Source organism: Polypterus senegalus, chromosome 17 (genome assembly GCF_016835505.1).
Source record: "Polypterus senegalus isolate Bchr_013 chromosome 17, ASM1683550v1, whole genome shotgun sequence".
NCBI lineage: Eukaryota > Metazoa > Chordata > Cladistia > Polypteriformes > Polypteridae > Polypterus > Polypterus senegalus.
Window position 1 is genome coordinate 93,939,782 of NC_053170.1, and position 19,545 is coordinate 93,959,326.

Here is a 19,545-nt window from a genome sequence, read left to right on the forward strand (position 1 = left end):
ATGCACATTCAAATATATTCAGATTAATGTGTACTGTTATTTTACTATAATGAATTTAATATATGAATATTTGAGTGGTTCAAATGACAATCGATTTCAGGAAGAGGATCATAACACAGGAGCAAAATCTGACGTGTGCAGCAACTGACGTTAGCCATGTAAAGCTGTGATTTTAGCAGTAAAATATTGTAAGCTAAAATTTCACTATGTATAATGAAATGGAAGAATCCCAACTTCTTGTAAAAACAAACACCTCCTTTCCCAGTTGTGCTACATTTGTAAAGGATATTTGAAATGCTTTTTACAATTCTAATAGCCAAGATTTATTCAGACTGAACCATTCATTTTGACTTCTCTTATTCACAGATTGTATCTTTACACACAGATACAGATATTGCTTCAGAGATCCATCGCACCTTAGTCTGGGATGTCTCAGCTGTGTAAATCTGTTGGAAATTGGACACCACAATACTTTGTCTAGGTATGTACCTTAACTGTGGTTCATTTAGGGCAAGTAACTCCATAAGGGAGTAACACAGATGTAAGTCCACCATTCTTCTTGCATTCTTTTACACGTCGCTTCTTTATTTTAGTACATTTCTCACATGTGGCCAGTTAAGGAGAAGTACAGAAGATACAAGAAGAGTAATTTGAAGAGCTCCACTTTAGGAATACAAACGGGGTAAGTGGTTTATTAATCAGGAAGCAGATAAGTTGAGTGAAGACGAGTCCCAGCAGTAGCTCGCTCCACCTGGGGAGGATTTTAGGCCTGCCAGTCTTTTAATACATTCAGACAATTGTTGTAGACAAAGCTTTCTGAATCTGCCATCTCTGCTTTTGGGATGGGCTAAAGATTTGTTACGATTGCTGAGAAATTTATCTAAACTTTGTTAAACCACTTACTCATTTTTTGGATATTTGTCAGTGATGCTTTTTATCATGTCAGAAATACAATTTCTCCTGAAGACCCACTGTAGACTCCTTTTGATACATTTCTGTAAAAGTTAATTGGCTTCAGCTTTTTCTGTCTACAGTCAGTGCCATCCTCATTATTAATAAAGGTTTCAATTTAAATGCTGTTCTAAAGGCCGGAGAAATACAGCAAGGTGAAACTGGGAAAGGGCAGAGCCCGGCACTTTTCAAATATGAGTTTGCAGCAGCGCAAGGGCAACACAATTTAAAATCATGCCACAGGTCTGTTATTTATAATAAAATGGCCTCTAGGTTTTCAGCCTTGTGTCGTAAAGAGAGAATCATACCCATAGACACTTACTTTAGACATGCTGAACAATGAACTTGGAAATGTTTATGAGGTAAAAACTGGAGATGGGCAGGTGTGTTCTTTTGGAATAGGTACTGCATTTGACACATCAATCTGAGTTAATAATTCATTTTTTGTTGTTACTGTCTAATATGTCACCAGCTATTGGTCAATTGTACAGTGACAGATAAATCAGAAAAGGCTCCAAGTAAAGAAAAAACAGGTTAAGATTTTTGCATTCTGGACCTCTTTTTCTCCTGCCACAGTACTTAAAAATTATTATCGGACCGCATGGTGTACACTGATCAGTGCTGCTACTCACCCCAATAAAGTGAATTCAAAACCCATCATTGCCAGTGAGACCTCGCTGTGCCCCCCTGAATGTTACTGTCTGCCTAAAGATGTGCATGTTAGGTTAACTGGTGACTTTGGATCAGAGGTTTCCAATCCCAGTCCTGGGACCACTGTGGCCGTGTTTGTTTCTGTCATTTTCTCAATCAGTCAGTCATTTTTCCTCTAGCCAATCTTGTTGTTTAATTAGTTGGTGTTTTTTTCCTTCTCAGATTCAGCATTTTAATAAAAGAGCAGTAATGCGAGATTTGCCATAGTTTTTTAAATCATCAACTCTCTTTTTTCGACTAATAATTTCTTTGAGGAGTTGGCTCCTGTAATTGTATCCTAATAATGACAATTAACAATTAGTGGAGGAGACACCTCAACAAGTGACTGAATGCCGAAAGGCTGCTGCTACTTGCATATCAGATGTGCACTAGTGAAGTTATTAAGAAATAACATCTTAAATAACCAGAACACTGGAAAATTACAGCTAAAATTAAAATGATGATGAAAATCTTAAAAAGCAATAATAAAACACTATTCTATTCTATTAACACACACAAATGCTTTTTACATTCCAATACAAATCTAACAAGCCCCGTTTTAAATTTTTCTTAAACCTGTCATTTACCAAGGTACCCTGATATGAGCCAGAGATGAATAAAATGAAAGAAGGCATCTTGTGCTACTGCTCTCTGTAAAACGTTTTAACCGCACTTATTCCATTACAGGGTTGTGAGAAGTCAGAGGCCATCCCAGCAGCATTAGGTAACTGGCAGGAAGCCTGCCACAGACCACAAGCACATCCGAGTCACCTGTTGCCCTTGGCATTGCCCAGGAAGTAATTTGAACCCAAGACTCTTGCAGTGTTGAGGTGAGTGCACTATAACTGCCAATTAATTTCTATGCCATCCTCATTAAAAATGCCCATCTGTGTATCAATTTAGAAGCCTGCTCAATCCGCCTCAGGGCTGCAGTGCACCATAGCCTGTGCGGGTATCATCAGATGTGCCAATCCTTGACAGAATTCATTTACTTAACATTCACCAATGCTTGATCGTCTTGAGCCATCGTGAATTGTGAATGAGCTCAATACTCACTTATTTGGGACGTGTGTCTGAATTTAGCATCACCAGGTTAACTAACATGTTTGTCTTGGGAGTACACATTAGGAGAACACACACACACACACACACTGCTGCATATCCAAACTAAAACAGACTGTGACCCCAGCATGCAATGTGCGATGTAAAATAAATATTGATTAACACAGTAGCAAACTACTAAAACACTGGGCATCATCCAATAAGAAAGTACTTTTTGGTAGTATTTGCTAATTTACATATTGAACTTTGTCCCTGCATCTTTGTAAACTAAACATTACATTTACCAAAGAACACCACATACATCCATAAAATGATTTTCTATTGGCAAGGGAAAACAAGCCCAGATGAAGTATGTTGACAGATATGGGCAGCCACATCTAAGTAGAGTTGCAGTGTCTGAGGAATCTCACAGGGTGGGTGGTGTTAATAAGGGTATTTATACAAAACAAGGCTCTCTGTTTGTTTTTGATAAAACATGCTAACTTTGAGTGAAATCACTTTACTTTTGGAAGCCAGAAAAAAAGAACGTAGGGAATTCTGTTTTGCCTGTAAAATCCACGGACCTAAAGGAGTAAAGTCTATGTGATATTGGAGGAATACGGCATTCAGCAGCTGGCAACCCAGTGTCTTAGCTGCACTTACTTCTCTGAAGCACCTCATATGACCCAGTTTATGTGAGCAGCATTTTCTTGGTGACATGCTGATTCAACAGGTCACTACACATAGCAAGGTAACAAAAAACAAACAAACAAACAAACAAAAAAAGGAGCCTCTGCTTTTAGCATCAAAAATAGATAAAAAAAAAAAGAAGAAGAAGGATTAAAGTAAACTGGCCAAAATAACACAGCTGTTCTTCAGCTCACTCACTCTGGTCTCAGATGGTGGAAATCTCAGCTGCTGCGAGTTGTGATAAATCTCACATTATCTGGGCTCCTCAGCCTGCAACGCTCACTGTATATTATCAGAACTGACAAGCTCAATCTCTCTGAGATTAGATCCCGAGCTGCCCTGATCCAAACTGACAGAGCTCTTGAAGGTGCCGATAAATCATTGCCTGCTCACCAAATGACACTTTCTAAACCAAATAGGCTGAAAGCCAGAAGCCGATGATTGATTCACCAGAAGGTGTTTAAAGTGTTTTTGGAGCGCTGGATCCAGGGAGTCCAACTGTGCAAGCCTGGCTGAGATGGCCTCAAAAGCTGTTTCTTGTGAATAAATAATCTGCCCTCCTTCCAGGTGTTTTTTTTGTGGTTTTTCATTTTAACAGAACAACACTCTTCTCACACAGTTGTGTTCAGCAGCTGTCCACCAGTGAACGGTCCTGGCTGCAGGTGTCTGAGGCGGCCTGGTCCAAACACTAGCCACATCACCACCCTCCACATTATGCTCGACTTAGACATGAAAGAACAGCATGATAACGTGAGCATCATTGTAGCTACAGCTTTCTTTATGCACCCTTCTACCAAAAAATGACGCTCCTCATTTAGTGCAACTTCTACCCAATTAAAACCTTCGTTCTGTCAGCAAATATTAGCAATGCCAGGCAATTGGTTTCTGGGACTGGCATAGCACCCACAATATTTGGCTATTGTTATTAAAAAAATACAAAATAATGTATCCAGCACATGACTTTCCTGACATAAACCTGTGATTTTTTTTTTCTCTAAACTGTGAAGTACTGCAGACCAATATTTTATTATGTGAAATAAAATATAAGAATTACATGTTGTTAAGAAAATGTATATTCTCCTTCCTTATTTGTGCTAAAGCTGGGGCACCATTGTGTACAAAAAAAGTAAACTCATTATCACTGTAAAGCAAAAACCTACTTAAGCGAGTTTTGCTCAGAATCAGCAGGCTTTTGACATTTTACAAAGCTAATAACTGTGCTGCGTTTTACAAGGATTTCATGATTAATTCTGGACTTATTCTGTCCTCAGGGTCATATTCTGAGACACACCCACGCACAAATAGACAGTCACGTCAGAGAATTTCTAAAATGTATAAATGCGTCAAAAGTAAAAATTCTGACCCTATCAGAATACTTCAGCTATACCTACAATATGAGAAGGTAAAGTAAAAATGACTGTTTGTAAAGAACGCATCTTTAATATTCTCTTATATTAAATGTTGATACAGAAATGGTCTAGATAATTATATGCAACTTTATTATTATTCATTGTTAATTGATGATGATAATAATACATTTGATTAAACAGCAACTGTCATACATTGACTGCAGCTCAAAGTGCTTTGTACAATACCATTAATTGTTATTATTATTAAGATATAATAAATAGTGATGGACTGGCACCCTGTCCAGTTGTTCTTATTTTGCACCCAAAGATTGCTTGGATGGGCTACAGTTGCCCCACAGCTGTTCTCCAGATAAGTGGGTGAAGAGAATGAATGGGTCAATAAATTTATATAGATAGATGTCTAGATCAATTTTTACCTTTTGTAGCACCATTTACAGAGCACCACTAAATGGAGGCTATAAACAAAAAATAATAGTAATACAAGAGAATGAGAGAGAGTATACTGTAACAAAATAAAGTTAAAGGCTATTGACTCCTCCTCTCAGTCCTTTCCGTTAAAAATAATCGTTAACTGTTGTACAGTCCATCCGGAAAGTATTCACAGTACATCACTTTTTCCACATTTTATGTTACCTCCTTATTCCAAAATGGATTAAATTCATTTTTTTCTTCAGAATTCTACACACAACACCCCATAATGACAACGTGAAGAAAGTTTACTTGAGGTTTTTGCAAATTTATTAAAAATGAAAAAAATGAGAAATCACATGTCCAGAAGTATTCACAGCCTTTGCTCAATACTTTGTCGATGCACCTTTGGCAGCAATTACAGCCTCAAGTCTTTTTGAATATGATGCCACAAGCTTGGCACACCTATCCTTGGCCAGTTTCGCCCATTCCACTTTGCAGCACCTCTCAAGCTCCATCAGGTTGGATGGGAAGCGTCGGTGCACAGCCATTTTAAGATCTCTTCAGAGATGTTCAATTGGATTCAAGTCTGGGCGCTACTCAAGGACATTCACAGAGTTGTCCTGAAGCCACTCCTTTGATATCTTGGCTGTGTGCTTAGGGTCGTTGTCCTGCTGAAAGATGAACCGTCGCCCCAGTCTGAGGTCAAGAGTGTTCTGGAGCAGGTTTTCATCCAGGATGTCTCTGTACATTGCTGCAGTCATCTTTCCCTTTATCCTGACTAGTCTACCAGTTCCATCCCCACAGAATGATGCTGCCACCACCATGCTTCACTGTAGGGATGGTATTGGCCTGGTGATGAGCGGTGACTGGTTTCCTTCCAAACGTGACGCCTGGCATTCACACCAAAGAGTTCTAACTTTGTCTCATCAGACCAGAGAATTTTGTTTCTCATGGTCTGAGAGTCCTTCAGGTGCCTTATGGCAAACTCCAGGCAGGCTGCCATGTGCCTTTTACTAAGGAGTGGCTTCCGTCTGGCCACTCTACTATACAGGTCTGATTGGTGGATTGCTGCAGAGATGGTTGTCCTCCTGGAAGGTTCTCCTCTCTCCACAGAGTACCTCTGACAGAGTAACCATCGGGTTCTTGGTCACCTCCCTGACTAAGGCTCTTCTCCCCCGATCACTCAGTTTAGATGGCCGACCAGGTCTAGGAAGAGTCCTGGTGGTTTCAAACTTCTTCCACTTACGGATGATGAAGCTGCAGAAACATCTCAAGGATGATCAGGGGAAACAGGATGCACCTGAGCTCAATATGGAGCTTCATGACAAAGGCTGTGAATACTTATGTACATGTGCTTTCTCAATTTTTTTTATTTTTAATAAATTTGCAAAAACCTCAAGTAAACTTTTTTCATGTTGTCATTATGGGGTGTTGTGTGTAGAATTCTGAGGAGAAAAATGAATTTAATCCATTTTGGAATAAGGCTGTAACCTAACAAAATGTGGAGAAAGTGATGCGCTGGGAATACTTTCCGGATGCACTGTAGATCCCTCTTATTCAGTTCATCCAGACATTATTGGGGTTAAGGTATGAACCAGTTCAGTCCGTCACAACGCATGTTCATGTCATGTCACGTCACACAGGTCAGTTAGGAGTCATTCAGTTAACCTAACCTTCATGTCCTCTGTTTTCTTACTACACTGCAGAGTACCAGGGGAGAAGCTCACAGAAATACATTGAAAACCTGTAAACTATACAATGACTTGGGGGATTCAAAAGATCCTGCTGGTAGGTTAGTCATCAGTTCTAAACTGGCCCTGTCCGAGTGTGAGTGGACACTGTACTGTACTGGTGACCTGTCCAGTCCTATGCCCAGTGCCCCAAGGATAGGCTACAACCCTCAATACCCCAAAACTGGATTAAGTGGGGTTTTTGAATGCTGCATTAAAAAAGCAAACTGTATTATCAAATACTGTATCATTTAATTAAAACAATTACATTTAATGATAATTTACCATTTCAATTATCTATTCAAAATCAAATATGAATTGTTCATATTATATATTTAATTAATAATTAAAGAGAAATAAATAAATTGACTATGCAATTAATGCAAAGTGTGAAATATTAATCAGGGGATGTTATGCTTGACGTGTAATGGCCACAAGCTGATAAACTCTGAAGTTCACATATGTTAAGAGCATGTGCTGATTACATCATGTTGAAAAACCCACCACACGACAAAACCCCCAGGTCGGGACCCAAGTGCAGCCGTGCCACAGGTGACACCTCGGCACCACACTGAACAGTGTGAGTTTTTTTTTTTCCCTTCCCAGTGGCTGGAGTGCCAATCCTGCCACCCACCCTTGAGTGTTCCCTGTTGGAGGACATGCTTGCAAAGCTTGATTCAGGGTAACGTCATACCCAGGATTGAGAAATTGCAGGTTAAAGGCCTTGCTCAAGGGCCAAACAGAATAGAGTCGCTTCAGGCATTTACAGGATTCGAACCAGCAACCTTCTGACTGCCGGCGCAGATCCCTACCCTCAGAACCAACGCTCTGCTCACATATGCAATCATCTGGGGGAAAAAAGGCAAAAAAAACTGTAGTGGAAGTGTACACCCCGCTTTACCGCATTACTTTAGGTCCACTTCTTCATAATCCTTCATCTATTGAAATTATGATAGCACACTAGACTACTGGCAAGTAAGAGCTAATACAACTGAATTTGGTGACAGTAATTTGTACTGGCAGATACCCTGGAGTGGATGATTTTAATTGACAGCTACCTCCAAAAAATGAGATGCACTAGAAGGTCCATTGCTTAAAATGCCAGAACTTGCAATATCAAAATAATTTCTTGGGATTTTACTTTTATTATCCATGCTCAGCCTGATTATGTTGGTTTGGTAATTTAATGTAATAATCTTATTTGATATATTATAGACCACTGTGGTCTGAGGCATTGCTGCCTAACTGCTCATTGATCAGACTTCCGTCCTGGGCTAGAATGACATCTGTGTGCTCACATAGGTTTTCTTATGTGCCTAAACTGGCAAGGTGCAAGCATACAGAGTGGGTGAGTTTTATGTATGACTGTACATTGTGATGGACTGGTGGCCTATCCAGAAACAGATAAGCTGAGGCTGGCAAACTCAAAAAAAAAAAAAAAAATAAAATAAAATACAGTGTGACAGGAAAGTAGGGTTAAAAAAAAAAAAAAAAAAGTCTCGAGAAATTGATGTGCGCCCTCTGTTGGCTAAATAGCATCATAACGCACAAAGTTGATAAACAGTACCCTGTCCTACGTGACTGTAAGCAGGTCCGGGTTGACGTTGGTGAAATGTTACGTTAATAATTATTGTAACAGGTAAGTGATTTTACATAATATAATCTGCAAATACAGTAATGATAAATACATTTAAATAATACCTTTTTATGAAAGTAAATACAGAATTGACCCTTGCTTTTGATGAATTTTATTTTAAATAAAATAAATTAAAACAAATTAAAGGATGTGCCCACCTTTTTATAGATACAATGCACTGTCCATAAAAAAAAGCTCTGCACTGCATGCGAAGCATTCAACAAATGAACAAATCCCAAGGTAATTTTGGAATCCATGTTCCTCTGGCTACAGAATCATTTTCCCAATATTACACAGACCTGAGAAGTCGTGCTATTATGATTGCATAGGAAATGTTCACAGCCAAAAAGAAGGAAAAGTGATACAGGTATTATATTTAAGTATTTTTGGATAATGTTTGGGTTAGCTTTTAATCAAAATGATTGCAAAAGTCTCTGTAGAACACATCTTCTTCATGATAATCTAACACATTCATCCATTTTCTGAGCTTGGAAGACTGCAAGATCAAAGGGTGACAGGCGCCTATCGTGGCAGCACTTGGCACATGGCAGGACTGTCTTCTTCTAGTAAACTGGAAAATATGTTCTCTTTTAAATTACTAGATATCTAATTAGTAGTAGTTATAATTGTCACATTATTGATTGGAAGAAGTAAAGCAACCTCTGTGATAAACAAAGCAAGTCATGATTGAAATTCAGACAAGTTCAGCGCAATGTAGTCAGTCAGCTCAAGTGAATGAAACAGACGGAACCAAGTCCAAAATCTGAAACATTAACAAGGTCACAGCCACACTAAACTCCTAAATTCTGGCGTTAGAAAAGCAAATAGTTTATCTATCTAATTTGCCAGCTAATTCATGCCGTATTGCTTAAATTAATATAAAATGTATATCAAAATTTTATAAACTGGCACAGTCTCCCTTCACTCTTACAAAGATCTGAGAAGCAAGATACACTTGACTCCGGCTCATGGCTTATGTGTTGTCTCATGTTGTGTGCATATTAATATTGCATAACATGTATGGTACTTTTGTCAATTTAATAAACATCCAACACCAAAAAATCAAAACTTAAACAAAAAAGAAAAACAAATGGTAAAATGGCAACAAGAATTTAAAAATACTCACGCAGCCAGAGATACTGACATTGTGACACAGTCACCAGAAAGCCTGATCTAGGTGGGGCATCGTATACTGTATTTGTCTGGTTTATAAAGTGCCTCCGAACGCTTCGGCAGACACACATACTGTCCATACATTCATCCATTTATATGTACTTTACAGACTAAGTAATATAACGGAGATACACGTCTAAAAACTGGGTTGAACTTTCCAGCTGGTTGCTGCCTGGGAGTTGCTTACCTGTCACTGTAAGCTGCAGCTGCAGCAGCGGCCGCTGGCTGTGCATATCTGTAGGCTGCGTATCCACCCTGAAAAGACATACAATGGAATGATTTAGACATCTTGGATTTAATATTATTGTCAGTTTTATGCATAACTTATTAAATAATTCAGATAACAAAAATTAGGCAAAGAGTCAAAAAACTTGGGTAAGGGTTTGGGGGCATGGGCATCACTGGTATCTGGCCAGACAGTCTCATCATCGTATTTCATTTGGTAGCCTTTAATGCAAATCAGAAATGGTAAATAAGTGTAACATTCACCTAAATTTAGCTGCCAAAAACAAAGGAGGATATGCAAAAAAAGAGGGAAAAAAATTCTGCTGCTTCATTTTGTTGGCCGAAACTGTCCATGTATGGCTTTAATAAAGATTATTCCAAAAAAAAAAAAATTCCAAGGCAGTATTTGGAACATGATCTGGCCATACACAAATGAGCAACCTTGACCACATAGGAAGCAGCAGAGATTTGATTTTCTTTTTAATTTTTTAAATCCTCAGTCAGTTACAAGTTACAGGGCTGCCATAGAGAGTTCTGAGCATTCTAACTAATCAAGAGCTGACTGAAAGCCCTTTCTGGTACAAACTTGGGTGGAGATTGGAAGAAACACCAGCGTGTCTCATGTGAGGCTGGAGGGGTGGAGTGGGGGGTCACAGGCTTGTTCAGCTCAGCCTAGAAGCTCAGCTTGGACCTGAACTTGGAGAGAAAAGCTGAGAATGGCAGCAGTGGTGACCACGGCCAACTCGAGTACAAAGCAATCACTCCAGATTACCAGCAGCTACTCTCCTCTATCAGTCTATTTCTTTATTTTATAGAGTGCCATTTATTTTACTTCTATGTTATGTTGTGCGTATCACATCTATCTATCTATATGAAAATAAGAAATTAGAGAATGAAAGTCCACTTCATCTACATGATCTGTTACCTGTTCCACTTTCTATTGACCTTTTTAGTGAAGAAGTGCTTCCTGGCATCTGTCTTAAATACACTTCCACTTCCCCCCTTAACTTCCATCAGTTTCCTCACGTGCAACATTCAAGAGTTAACAGAAAGAATGCTGATGACTCTGTTTTACCAATTAAGTCATGCATGGAGAATAAGGGAAGATGCACATCCTGAGCATACTGGACTTGCCGAATTCTGCCTGAGTGCCCATTGCAGAGGGTCACACATGCTGACAAAATGGTAAACAGGACTGACACAGTAGCAAGAGGGTACAAGTCATATTGACCCAAAAGAAGATTACTCCTGTGGGGTCAATGCGTGTGAGTTAAAGCTCAAGAAAAGAAAGACATGCAAGAGAGAGAAACACTGACTAAACGGTGTCTTCATCAGGAGGCAATCTTGGAAATTAACTTATAAAGTGCAATGGGGACATTTTTCTTTCTGGTGTTTGCATCTTCAGCACTTTTGTATGGCTGACTGCATTGTAAGTTTATTCAAAATTCAAGGGACAGTGAGGGCAATGTTGCACTGACCATTTACAGCAGACCTGGCCGGCACTGGAGATGTAACAGTTGTTTTCCACTCACATGTTGCCCATTCAGTTAGTGCAAGACGGCCAAGTGGCCTGCAGCTACATGCTTACAAGTTACTGCACATCTCTGTGCAATGACTGTCAAAAACCGAAGTCATTTTGAGAAAAAAAAAAAAAGTTACTTTTCTGGGGTGGGCAGGTGGCAATCGTCGTTTTTGCTCAGGGGTTGCCAGATCCTTGTCACCTTTGTCATTTTGCCAGAGTAAAAGAAGGACCGGGCAGGAAGGATGCTGCGAGTATTTAGCCCAAGCAGTGCATTTATTTCTTACCAGGAAAGGCATCTGGCTATAAATGGCAAAACGTCTATTGGAGAAGTCTAGTAAAAGAAAAACTGGGAATAGCTACAGAAGAAGTGGGGTACTTATCTCTCAAGGCTTAAAAAGAATCATAGCAAAGGCAGTACTTACGTAAATTTCTGCACCATAAAATCCATCTTGATAGACAACTCTGTCATTAAAAAAACCAAAAATAATACAAAAAAAGGCATTAAATTACACATATTATATGTGGAATACTCTCTGCATCCTACCTGGACTGTGCTTATTTAATTGGGGAGCCTGTCAAACACGTAGAGTGCTAGTCCATCGCCAAGCATACTTGCTGGTCAACCTGATCACATGCATTCCAAGCTGATTTGTACTTTCCATTTCACAAGCTCTATCACATTCTCTTTTATCTCCCATTTGGCTGTGGATGTTTGCCACTACAACAAGACTGCCCATTCCCTAAACAGCAGCCTTTTAAAAGATCACAACATCCACTGCTCAGGCAGCACTAAGGGCGCTAAACACTTGGACATGAAACACACAAACCTTGGGTTGACCGACCGTGACCACAAGTGAAACAACAAAGCTGATACTCACGCTCCGTAGGTGGGGATGGGTGGTGGAGGGGGCGCAGCACGGAATGTGTTGTACACAGCACGCCCCCGGCCTCTCAAATGTGCGCCCCTGTATGCGAGTGTTGCCCCTGCTGTGGCCGGGTAGGGGAAACCAGTTACTGAAAGAATGAGAGAGGAAAACAGAGAGAAAATAAATGAAGCACTGGACATACAGAACATGCAACTGATATTCCTGACGAACACCACACCACAAAAATGGGCATGGACTGGGCAGCTTAGATACTGGCTTTAACACTTGCATGTGCTTTTCAGAGAAGTAGTCACTTGACGTGATAATAAACTTGCACCACAGTTCCTCAGTCCATTTGCAAAGAACACACTGGATAGCAATAACGCAGATTCAAAAGCATTTTATGCAAAACCCAATAATATATTTCATCCCTTCCCCCACAACATAAAGCTGTCTCCTGTGGGTCTAGAAGAGATTTATGTGGCCCATCTCACTGCTTTCCAAATCCGCCTGCGCTCCTTCATTTCCATAAGTCTTCAGCTATTCCTTTTCCACACGATGTGTACTTAATAAAATTTGTCAGGAACCACTTCAATTTACACATCAGTATATTTAGCATGGAGAGTAAAGCACTCAGTGGCCAGAGAGGCAGGCCATAGCTTCTCATGCTGTCTGATGGGTGTCGGGCCTGGGCTCAGATTGGTGACCTTGGACAGAGGCCATCTCAATTACCCCCGTTTCAAATGGAGGTGCACTTCTTCATCTATTATCTCCTAACTAAGGCCACAGCACATTAATTAGGGCAACACGTTTCCAAACTTTACAACTGTTTACATGAATGGAAACCTCAGAAGGTCACAGTGCTGCCAGTAATCTCCTCATCAGCAGTAGTGTTGATGAAGGGATTATGTCTAAATTGGTGCAATATACTTCCATTAATAGTCCAAACTTCACCTAACATTGTGATCACACAAACAATTAGTGGCTGCACCATCATGCTGAAATTTGGATATCTGAAAGATAATTGGAGTAGTTGGGTACATGAAAGTGGTGGCTGTGGCCAGGGGCATAAGGTGAAGAACATGACCAGAGGCAAATGATAGGGTGCCCATGATTTGAGACAATAGGCATTTGGAGGAGGAGGCAAATTCAGGGCACACAGGGACATGTGATCATCATGATTGGCATTGCCATGAGTCTAGAAGCAGCCTTTTGTACGCTATTCTTGTTTAATATAAAACATGTTAGAGCAATCATTCCAAAAAACATGGAGTCCATACAATTCTATCTTTGAAATTGTGAAACCTCTGAGTGACGATGGCAGTTGTAAACTTTATAAATACGGGGGGTGGGGGGTCAATGTAGTTGTTGTGATGTGAGATTTTGCATATAACTTGATAAATATTTTGTATGTCTTTATTTGTAATTTAGGCAAAGCAATGTAATTTAGTATTACTTTAGTGAGACACATTCATGTCTACCCCAATCCCACCCCCTTTGCGACTGAGTCTCTTTGAATTTTACGACAGAGCTGGGGGAAGTGCTCGAGACAAATGTTTCTCTGCTAGAGTCTCTCTCTCTCATTCCCCACAAAAGCCAGGTTGCCTAACTGGCAAACTTTAGCTCAGCAAGTGGTCTTGGTGGGGGGGTGGCAGGTGTTAAGATGTTCTATTTCCCCCATTGGTCTGAGGTATGGCTGTTTGGAATTGGCTTGTCTCAGAGGCCTTTAAGTACTATGACACCCTATTGGCTCTAGGGGTTGGACAGAACATCTATAAATTTACTTGCTTAACCTCACACTCTCTCTCTTACTAACCTCTGATGATGAAGTATCATCACTCTTACTAACATCTGATGAAGGAAAGGACAACACAATGAAGAGCACAGCTCGGCAGCCATATTGAACAGACATGTGGTGAGCTGACTACAAATGATGCCATAACTCGAGACATTTTAAGTAACAAAGTCTGTGTGCCGCCTGAACTACACATCACCATTTAATCAGGTTGTACGGTTGCCAATATTCAAATGTACTTTGCATATTGTTATTATTTATGAATATTATCAATAATACATTATTTTATGTGTAACTTAACCCCTGCTTGTCTTTTTACTATACCTAATTGCCTGAGGTTCTAGATATAAAAGGGAAGGAGGGGAGAAGTTATATATTATAATACCTTATAAACAGTGGTAAGTCTGTGAGATTAGGCATTCTGACAAAGGCTACACATTAATAATACAAAGGGGAAAGTAGAACAATATATTACTCTACTAAGATAAAACAGCAGTGTTCTCACAGACATTTTACAGTAAGAGCATGTCGATATACGGTTATCCCCAGAGGACTCAGGCAGGGAGAACATGTAAGGCCTATCAAGAAGGCATCAGTGAACCAAGCACTGACTCCAAGCTAGGCCATTTGTCCTTCATTTCCAATACCTACTAGCCAGTGTTGTGCGGACATGAGGTCAGTGGATACAAGTTCAGGCATCTGTGTGTTGTTAGTCAAACTTGCTCTCACCCAGGCCTGAAATATAAATTGTCTTTGGACCATGGAATGAAGATCAGCAAAATCTATTTGACTAATGAGTGGGACAAGAGATGCAAGGCAATACCGCTGCTCACTACCACCATGGATGGAGGCCCAGGATGCCTTTTGTTAGACTCTAAGTTGAGATGTCACCAGCAGGGCTGGACGAGATTCTGTGAAGAACTCTAATGAACAGTCCTGAAGAGTGGATGCTTTTTTTATTTTTGCAGTTGCCACATTCTCCAGAGTGACTATTTATTGTTTCTCGAACGTTCCCTGTGCCAGAACACCAGGGGAGCTAGAGCAGAGAACAGTAAATTCTTTGAATGAACAAAACATTCCATTAATGAGCAATTTGTCTCTGCTGCAAGGTGACACACTGGAAATGATTAAGCACCCATCCATGCAGGAAAGCTGCGTTTTGACCTGCTCTATTCATCTAAACTGCAGTGATGGAACATCAGCAATGGCAACTGTCAACAATCCACCAATGAACGCTCATTCTGTTCTCTCCCAGTGCGTTCATCTCACGGCAGGAGTGCCTAATGACTATGATAACTATGATAACCAGTGCGCTCAGTTCAGAGAGGAAAGCGCACTTATTTATTTTCCAGAATATTTCATAACAAGAATTTATCAGCTCTAAACTACAGGAAGACACAGGGAACATGGCAGAGTATTTTATTCAGTAGATAAAGTCCAAGTGGCCAGCCTGTGCTTGAGGCCGCAGCGCACCTTTGGGTGACAGGAATCAAAATGGCACAAACTTCCACTTTCAGGCAAAGTCTACCTTTTAAAAAAAATATTTAAAAGGTCAACATCAAGTAGTTAAAATTGCTTTTCATGTACATGCCATTGAGAGCCAAACGCTGTCTCACTCACCACCAAGGGCAGTGGTGCTATGGCGGGTCTTGACTCCACATGAAGGATGAGTGGTCTGATTCACAGTGGGGAGAAAAAATAAATTTGCAAAGCGAGGGACGGGAGCCAAGAAGCCCATGTGACATTACTGAACGTGTCTACCTGGGCCTTTGTTGAGGTTCATGTGGCCACTTGACTACAGCCATCTGATGTAATCCCATGTCTCCCCATATTGTTACTGGTACACAAGTATTGTTAGTGATTAACATTGCTTTCATTATGAAAGGGGCCATATATAGTAAAATAAACAACAATGGCAAGATTACCCTGTATGGACTTATGGGTTTGTGAACTTTTTAATGGCAGTTCCTCACAAGAAAGTACTACTCAAATGGAAGTATGGATTAGCTAATGGACTTTAAAATTGTTTCTTTACTGGCACCCAGTCTGGGTTTAATTCCCAATTTGCACCCATAACACTTTCTATTGCTGTGGTTCTGTTCAATAGTAGAGGTGCTTGTATAAGATAACACATTGACGGTTTATTGAAACGGAGTATGAAAGGCACTATAGTCCTCTGACAGGTAAGCGTGATATACGCATGTGCACGTGTTTCTGGATACCCTGTAACAGGCAAAGGGATTGGGCCTAAACAGAGACATACTGTACAGTGTAAGACGCACAATGTAGTGCCCAGCATAAACTTGAGCATGACCGACCCCAAGCCTCACCTCTCCTTATTCTAATGAATGTGGCATTCACTAAATAAATTGAATGCTGATGAATTCATTGATTTTGACATGCTTTGTGGTCATGTCCATAATGACCTATGTAAACTACAGTACATACATAAAGGTCTGACCTGCAGCTTTAGGATAAAACGGACAGCTCGCCTTCCGTTAACCCTCATCTTTTTCTCATATGTGGTAACTGCTTTGATTTTCACAGTGAAGGGCAAAATAGAAAATGAAGTTGAAGAGATTGACCTTAAAGTGAGACGTGATCATCTTTGCCATCTAAGGAATTTAAGGTTTCAACTATAGCCTTAGAACAGATACACGGTTTCTTTTGTTATTTCTCATTTTGTTTTTCTCATTTGAGGCAACTAGTTGTTTGTTGTTAGTGAAAGGAACTATATAAATTGAAAGCCAACTGATTGAAGTGTTAAGTGATTTGTGACAGGCACTCTGCAAATGAAAGTCTGGACTGCCGCTCTAGTACAGATGGACAGCTCACTTCTGCCTCCTCTCTTTTTTGGCACTTTGGTAACTCCTTTTGTATTCCATTCATAGCTTTATTAAATCACGGTGGCTTCTTTTTACTGTATTCTTTAAATTGTCTGCTTCTACACCCATTATTGGATTCATTTCTTTTAGTTTCACTCAATCCGAGCTTTGGGGAAGCTGAAAGCAAGCTGAATCCCATCATGGGATGGCTGCTTAATTATCCCCATGATTTGTCCTCCAACAATTAGAAGATCTGTGGGCCTGAATATCACTGGTAATTAGAATTTGCTGCTTGCCCGACTCCATCACTAGTCAGTGCATTTCTTGATTGCTCTCCAGCTGCAAGGGCTTGGATGCCTTTTGGAGATGTTGCCCTGCTTGGTGCCTACTGCACTAGGTGACTATTATATGTTAATTGACCCTTCAGGGTCTTTCACTGATCGAACAATTAAACAATAATCAAATTAGTACATGCTGACTGGCCACCAACTGGCAGTTTAGTCAGAAGTAGTAGTTTGGTTCCAACTCAGGGCAGAGTGCCCTAAATGTTATGGTGTTGGACTGTGTACCACCGCTGCCAGTTCAATCTCCAGCTCATCCTAAAACCATGTCTGTCACTTAATCTGCATGTGGTGTTCTTGTAAAAATAAAAATGTATGTGTAATATTGTTCACCACAAAGGACATTATATAAAATAATAAGTTTGTGAGTATTTTATAACATGGCATAATAAAAAACTTAGCCAGGCAAATAAAAGAAAATTTAACCAGAAAGGTGCAAGTCTGTTAGTGCATTGATTGTGTTGCCTTTTCTATCAATGTTTTATGTGGCACCTTTCATACAAAATATGGCCACGATGTGCTGTACAAAGAAATTTTCTTCACTGGTTATATCCACCAGTCATGAGGTGACTCAGCTGCCACTCTTACGTGTATATATTGTATAAATACACGGTGCATTCAGTGTCTGATGTTTTATTTATTTATTGTATACTTTTTTTACTTCTTTTGACATTGTGTTACCGTTACTAATCTGAGGGAATCATGCAGGTAAAACTGTCACTGTACTGTGCACACGTTAGGTGGCCCGGTCTTGCAATGGGAAGCCATGTTTTCCCCATATCTGTGTATTTTTTTTCTCTGGGTACTCCAGTTTTTCCTGCTCATTTGTCTGTTAGCTCCAAACTGGTCCGGGGTGAGGGCCTGTGTGTAAGTGGGCCCTGTCATGGACTGGCCTGGGTTGTTTCCTGCCCTGTGCCTAGTGGGTTAGGACAGGCTCTGCCTGCCCCCGACCTTGAAATGGATTGAGTGGGTCAGAAAATGACACGTTATGTACACATGACAAGAAACTTAAAGAAAACTTTGGGAAGAAATTCAGAATTTAAAAAGAGAACATTTTCACAGAACGTTGCCTAAAATGACATGACAAAGCAGCAGTTGGTCATGGAGTGCGTTTCAGGTGAATGATTACACTTCACACCACTGTTTTCTCAAACACTTTTCACAAAGCAGGTCCCAATGATAAATTGGTGTTTGACTGCACGGAGCTCTGTTCATAATGTTTAGCATTACATTATAAGGAAACCATTATAATACCTTTAATATCAATGTATTCAGTATGTTGTCTCATATAAGTTTACTTTTGGCTCCACAATGTAGCACTTGCCATTGTGAGAGCTACAAAGGAGAGTTTTTAATGAAGCTAGTCACCTATAGCATCTTCATGAAGTATTTAGACTCCTTCATTTTTTTCATATTTTGTAGCATTATGCTAAAGTCAATAAAATCATTTTTTCCCCCACATTAAGCTACATACAATACCCTAGAATGACAAGATGAGAACACCTTTTAAAATTTTTTTTCACATTTGAGGGAGGAAAAAAATCGACTGAAATATCACATTGATACAAGTGCACAGACCCTTTGCTATAACACTTACGTAAGATTTGGTTCTGTTGTTCATCACTGAGATTGGACTGATTAGGAAAGACACACGTCTGTCTGTGCAATGACCAAGCCAGGAAGTCAAAGTAATTGCTTACAGAGCTTGGAGACAGTATTGTGTCAAGACACAGGGCTGGGGTAAGCTACAAAAAGTTCCTTCAGCATTCAGGTTCCCAAGAGTACATTGGCCTCCATAATTAAGCAGAATACCTTTGGATCAACCACAACTCTTCCTAGAGCTGGCTGACCCACCAAACTGAGCAATCATGAGGGGAAAAAAAAAGATGTGACCAAGAACACAACGGTCTCTGTGGTTGAGCTCCAAGCAACCTGTGTGAAGATGGGAGAAACTCCTAGAAAGACAACCATCACTGCAAAACTCCATCGATCTGGGCCTTATGACAGAGTGTCCAGACAGAAGCCTCTCCTCAGTAAGAGACAGATGGAAGTCTGCTTAGAGCTTGCAAAAAGGCATATAAAGGACTCTCAGACTGTGAAAATTCAAGCCATACTTGGAAGAAACCAGACACACCTGTGCAATGCCATTCCAACAGTGAAACATAGTGGTGGCAGCATCAGGGACTGGGAGACTAGTCAGGGTCGAGGGCAAGCTGAATGGAGCAAATTACAGAGAGAGATCCTTAATAAAAACCTGCACCAGAGCACTCTGGAACTCG

General features: G+C 40.2%; 1 protein-coding gene and 1 long non-coding RNA gene across 18 annotated transcripts in view; one reads left to right on the forward strand and one right to left on the reverse strand.

The window, feature by feature from the left end:
- rbfox3a (RNA binding fox-1 homolog 3a) overlaps positions 1-19,545 on the reverse strand; it is a 976,802-nt gene that overhangs the window by 22,187 nt on the left and 935,070 nt on the right. For all 15 annotated transcript variants that reach the window (XM_039740610.1, XM_039740613.1, XM_039740614.1 and 12 more), the window contains 3 exons: positions 12,318-12,453; positions 11,862-11,901; positions 9,880-9,947 (listed from right to left, as the gene is read on the reverse strand). In XM_039740610.1, coding sequence (XP_039596544.1) covers positions 9,880-9,947; positions 11,862-11,901; positions 12,318-12,453 — 244 coding nt within the window. The remainder of the gene's footprint in view (positions 1-9,879; positions 9,948-11,861; positions 11,902-12,317; positions 12,454-19,545) is intronic.
- The window catches only part of LOC120518054, a 59,426-nt gene that overhangs the window by 9,756 nt on the left and 30,125 nt on the right, over positions 1-19,545 (forward strand). For 2 of the 3 annotated variants that reach the window (XR_005631167.1, XR_005631169.1), the window contains exons 2-4: positions 367-481; positions 594-682; positions 2,329-2,471. This is a non-coding gene — a long non-coding RNA (uncharacterized LOC120518054). The remainder of the gene's footprint in view (positions 1-366; positions 482-593; positions 683-2,328; positions 2,472-19,545) is intronic. The other variant, XR_005631168.1, reaches the window with a different exon arrangement.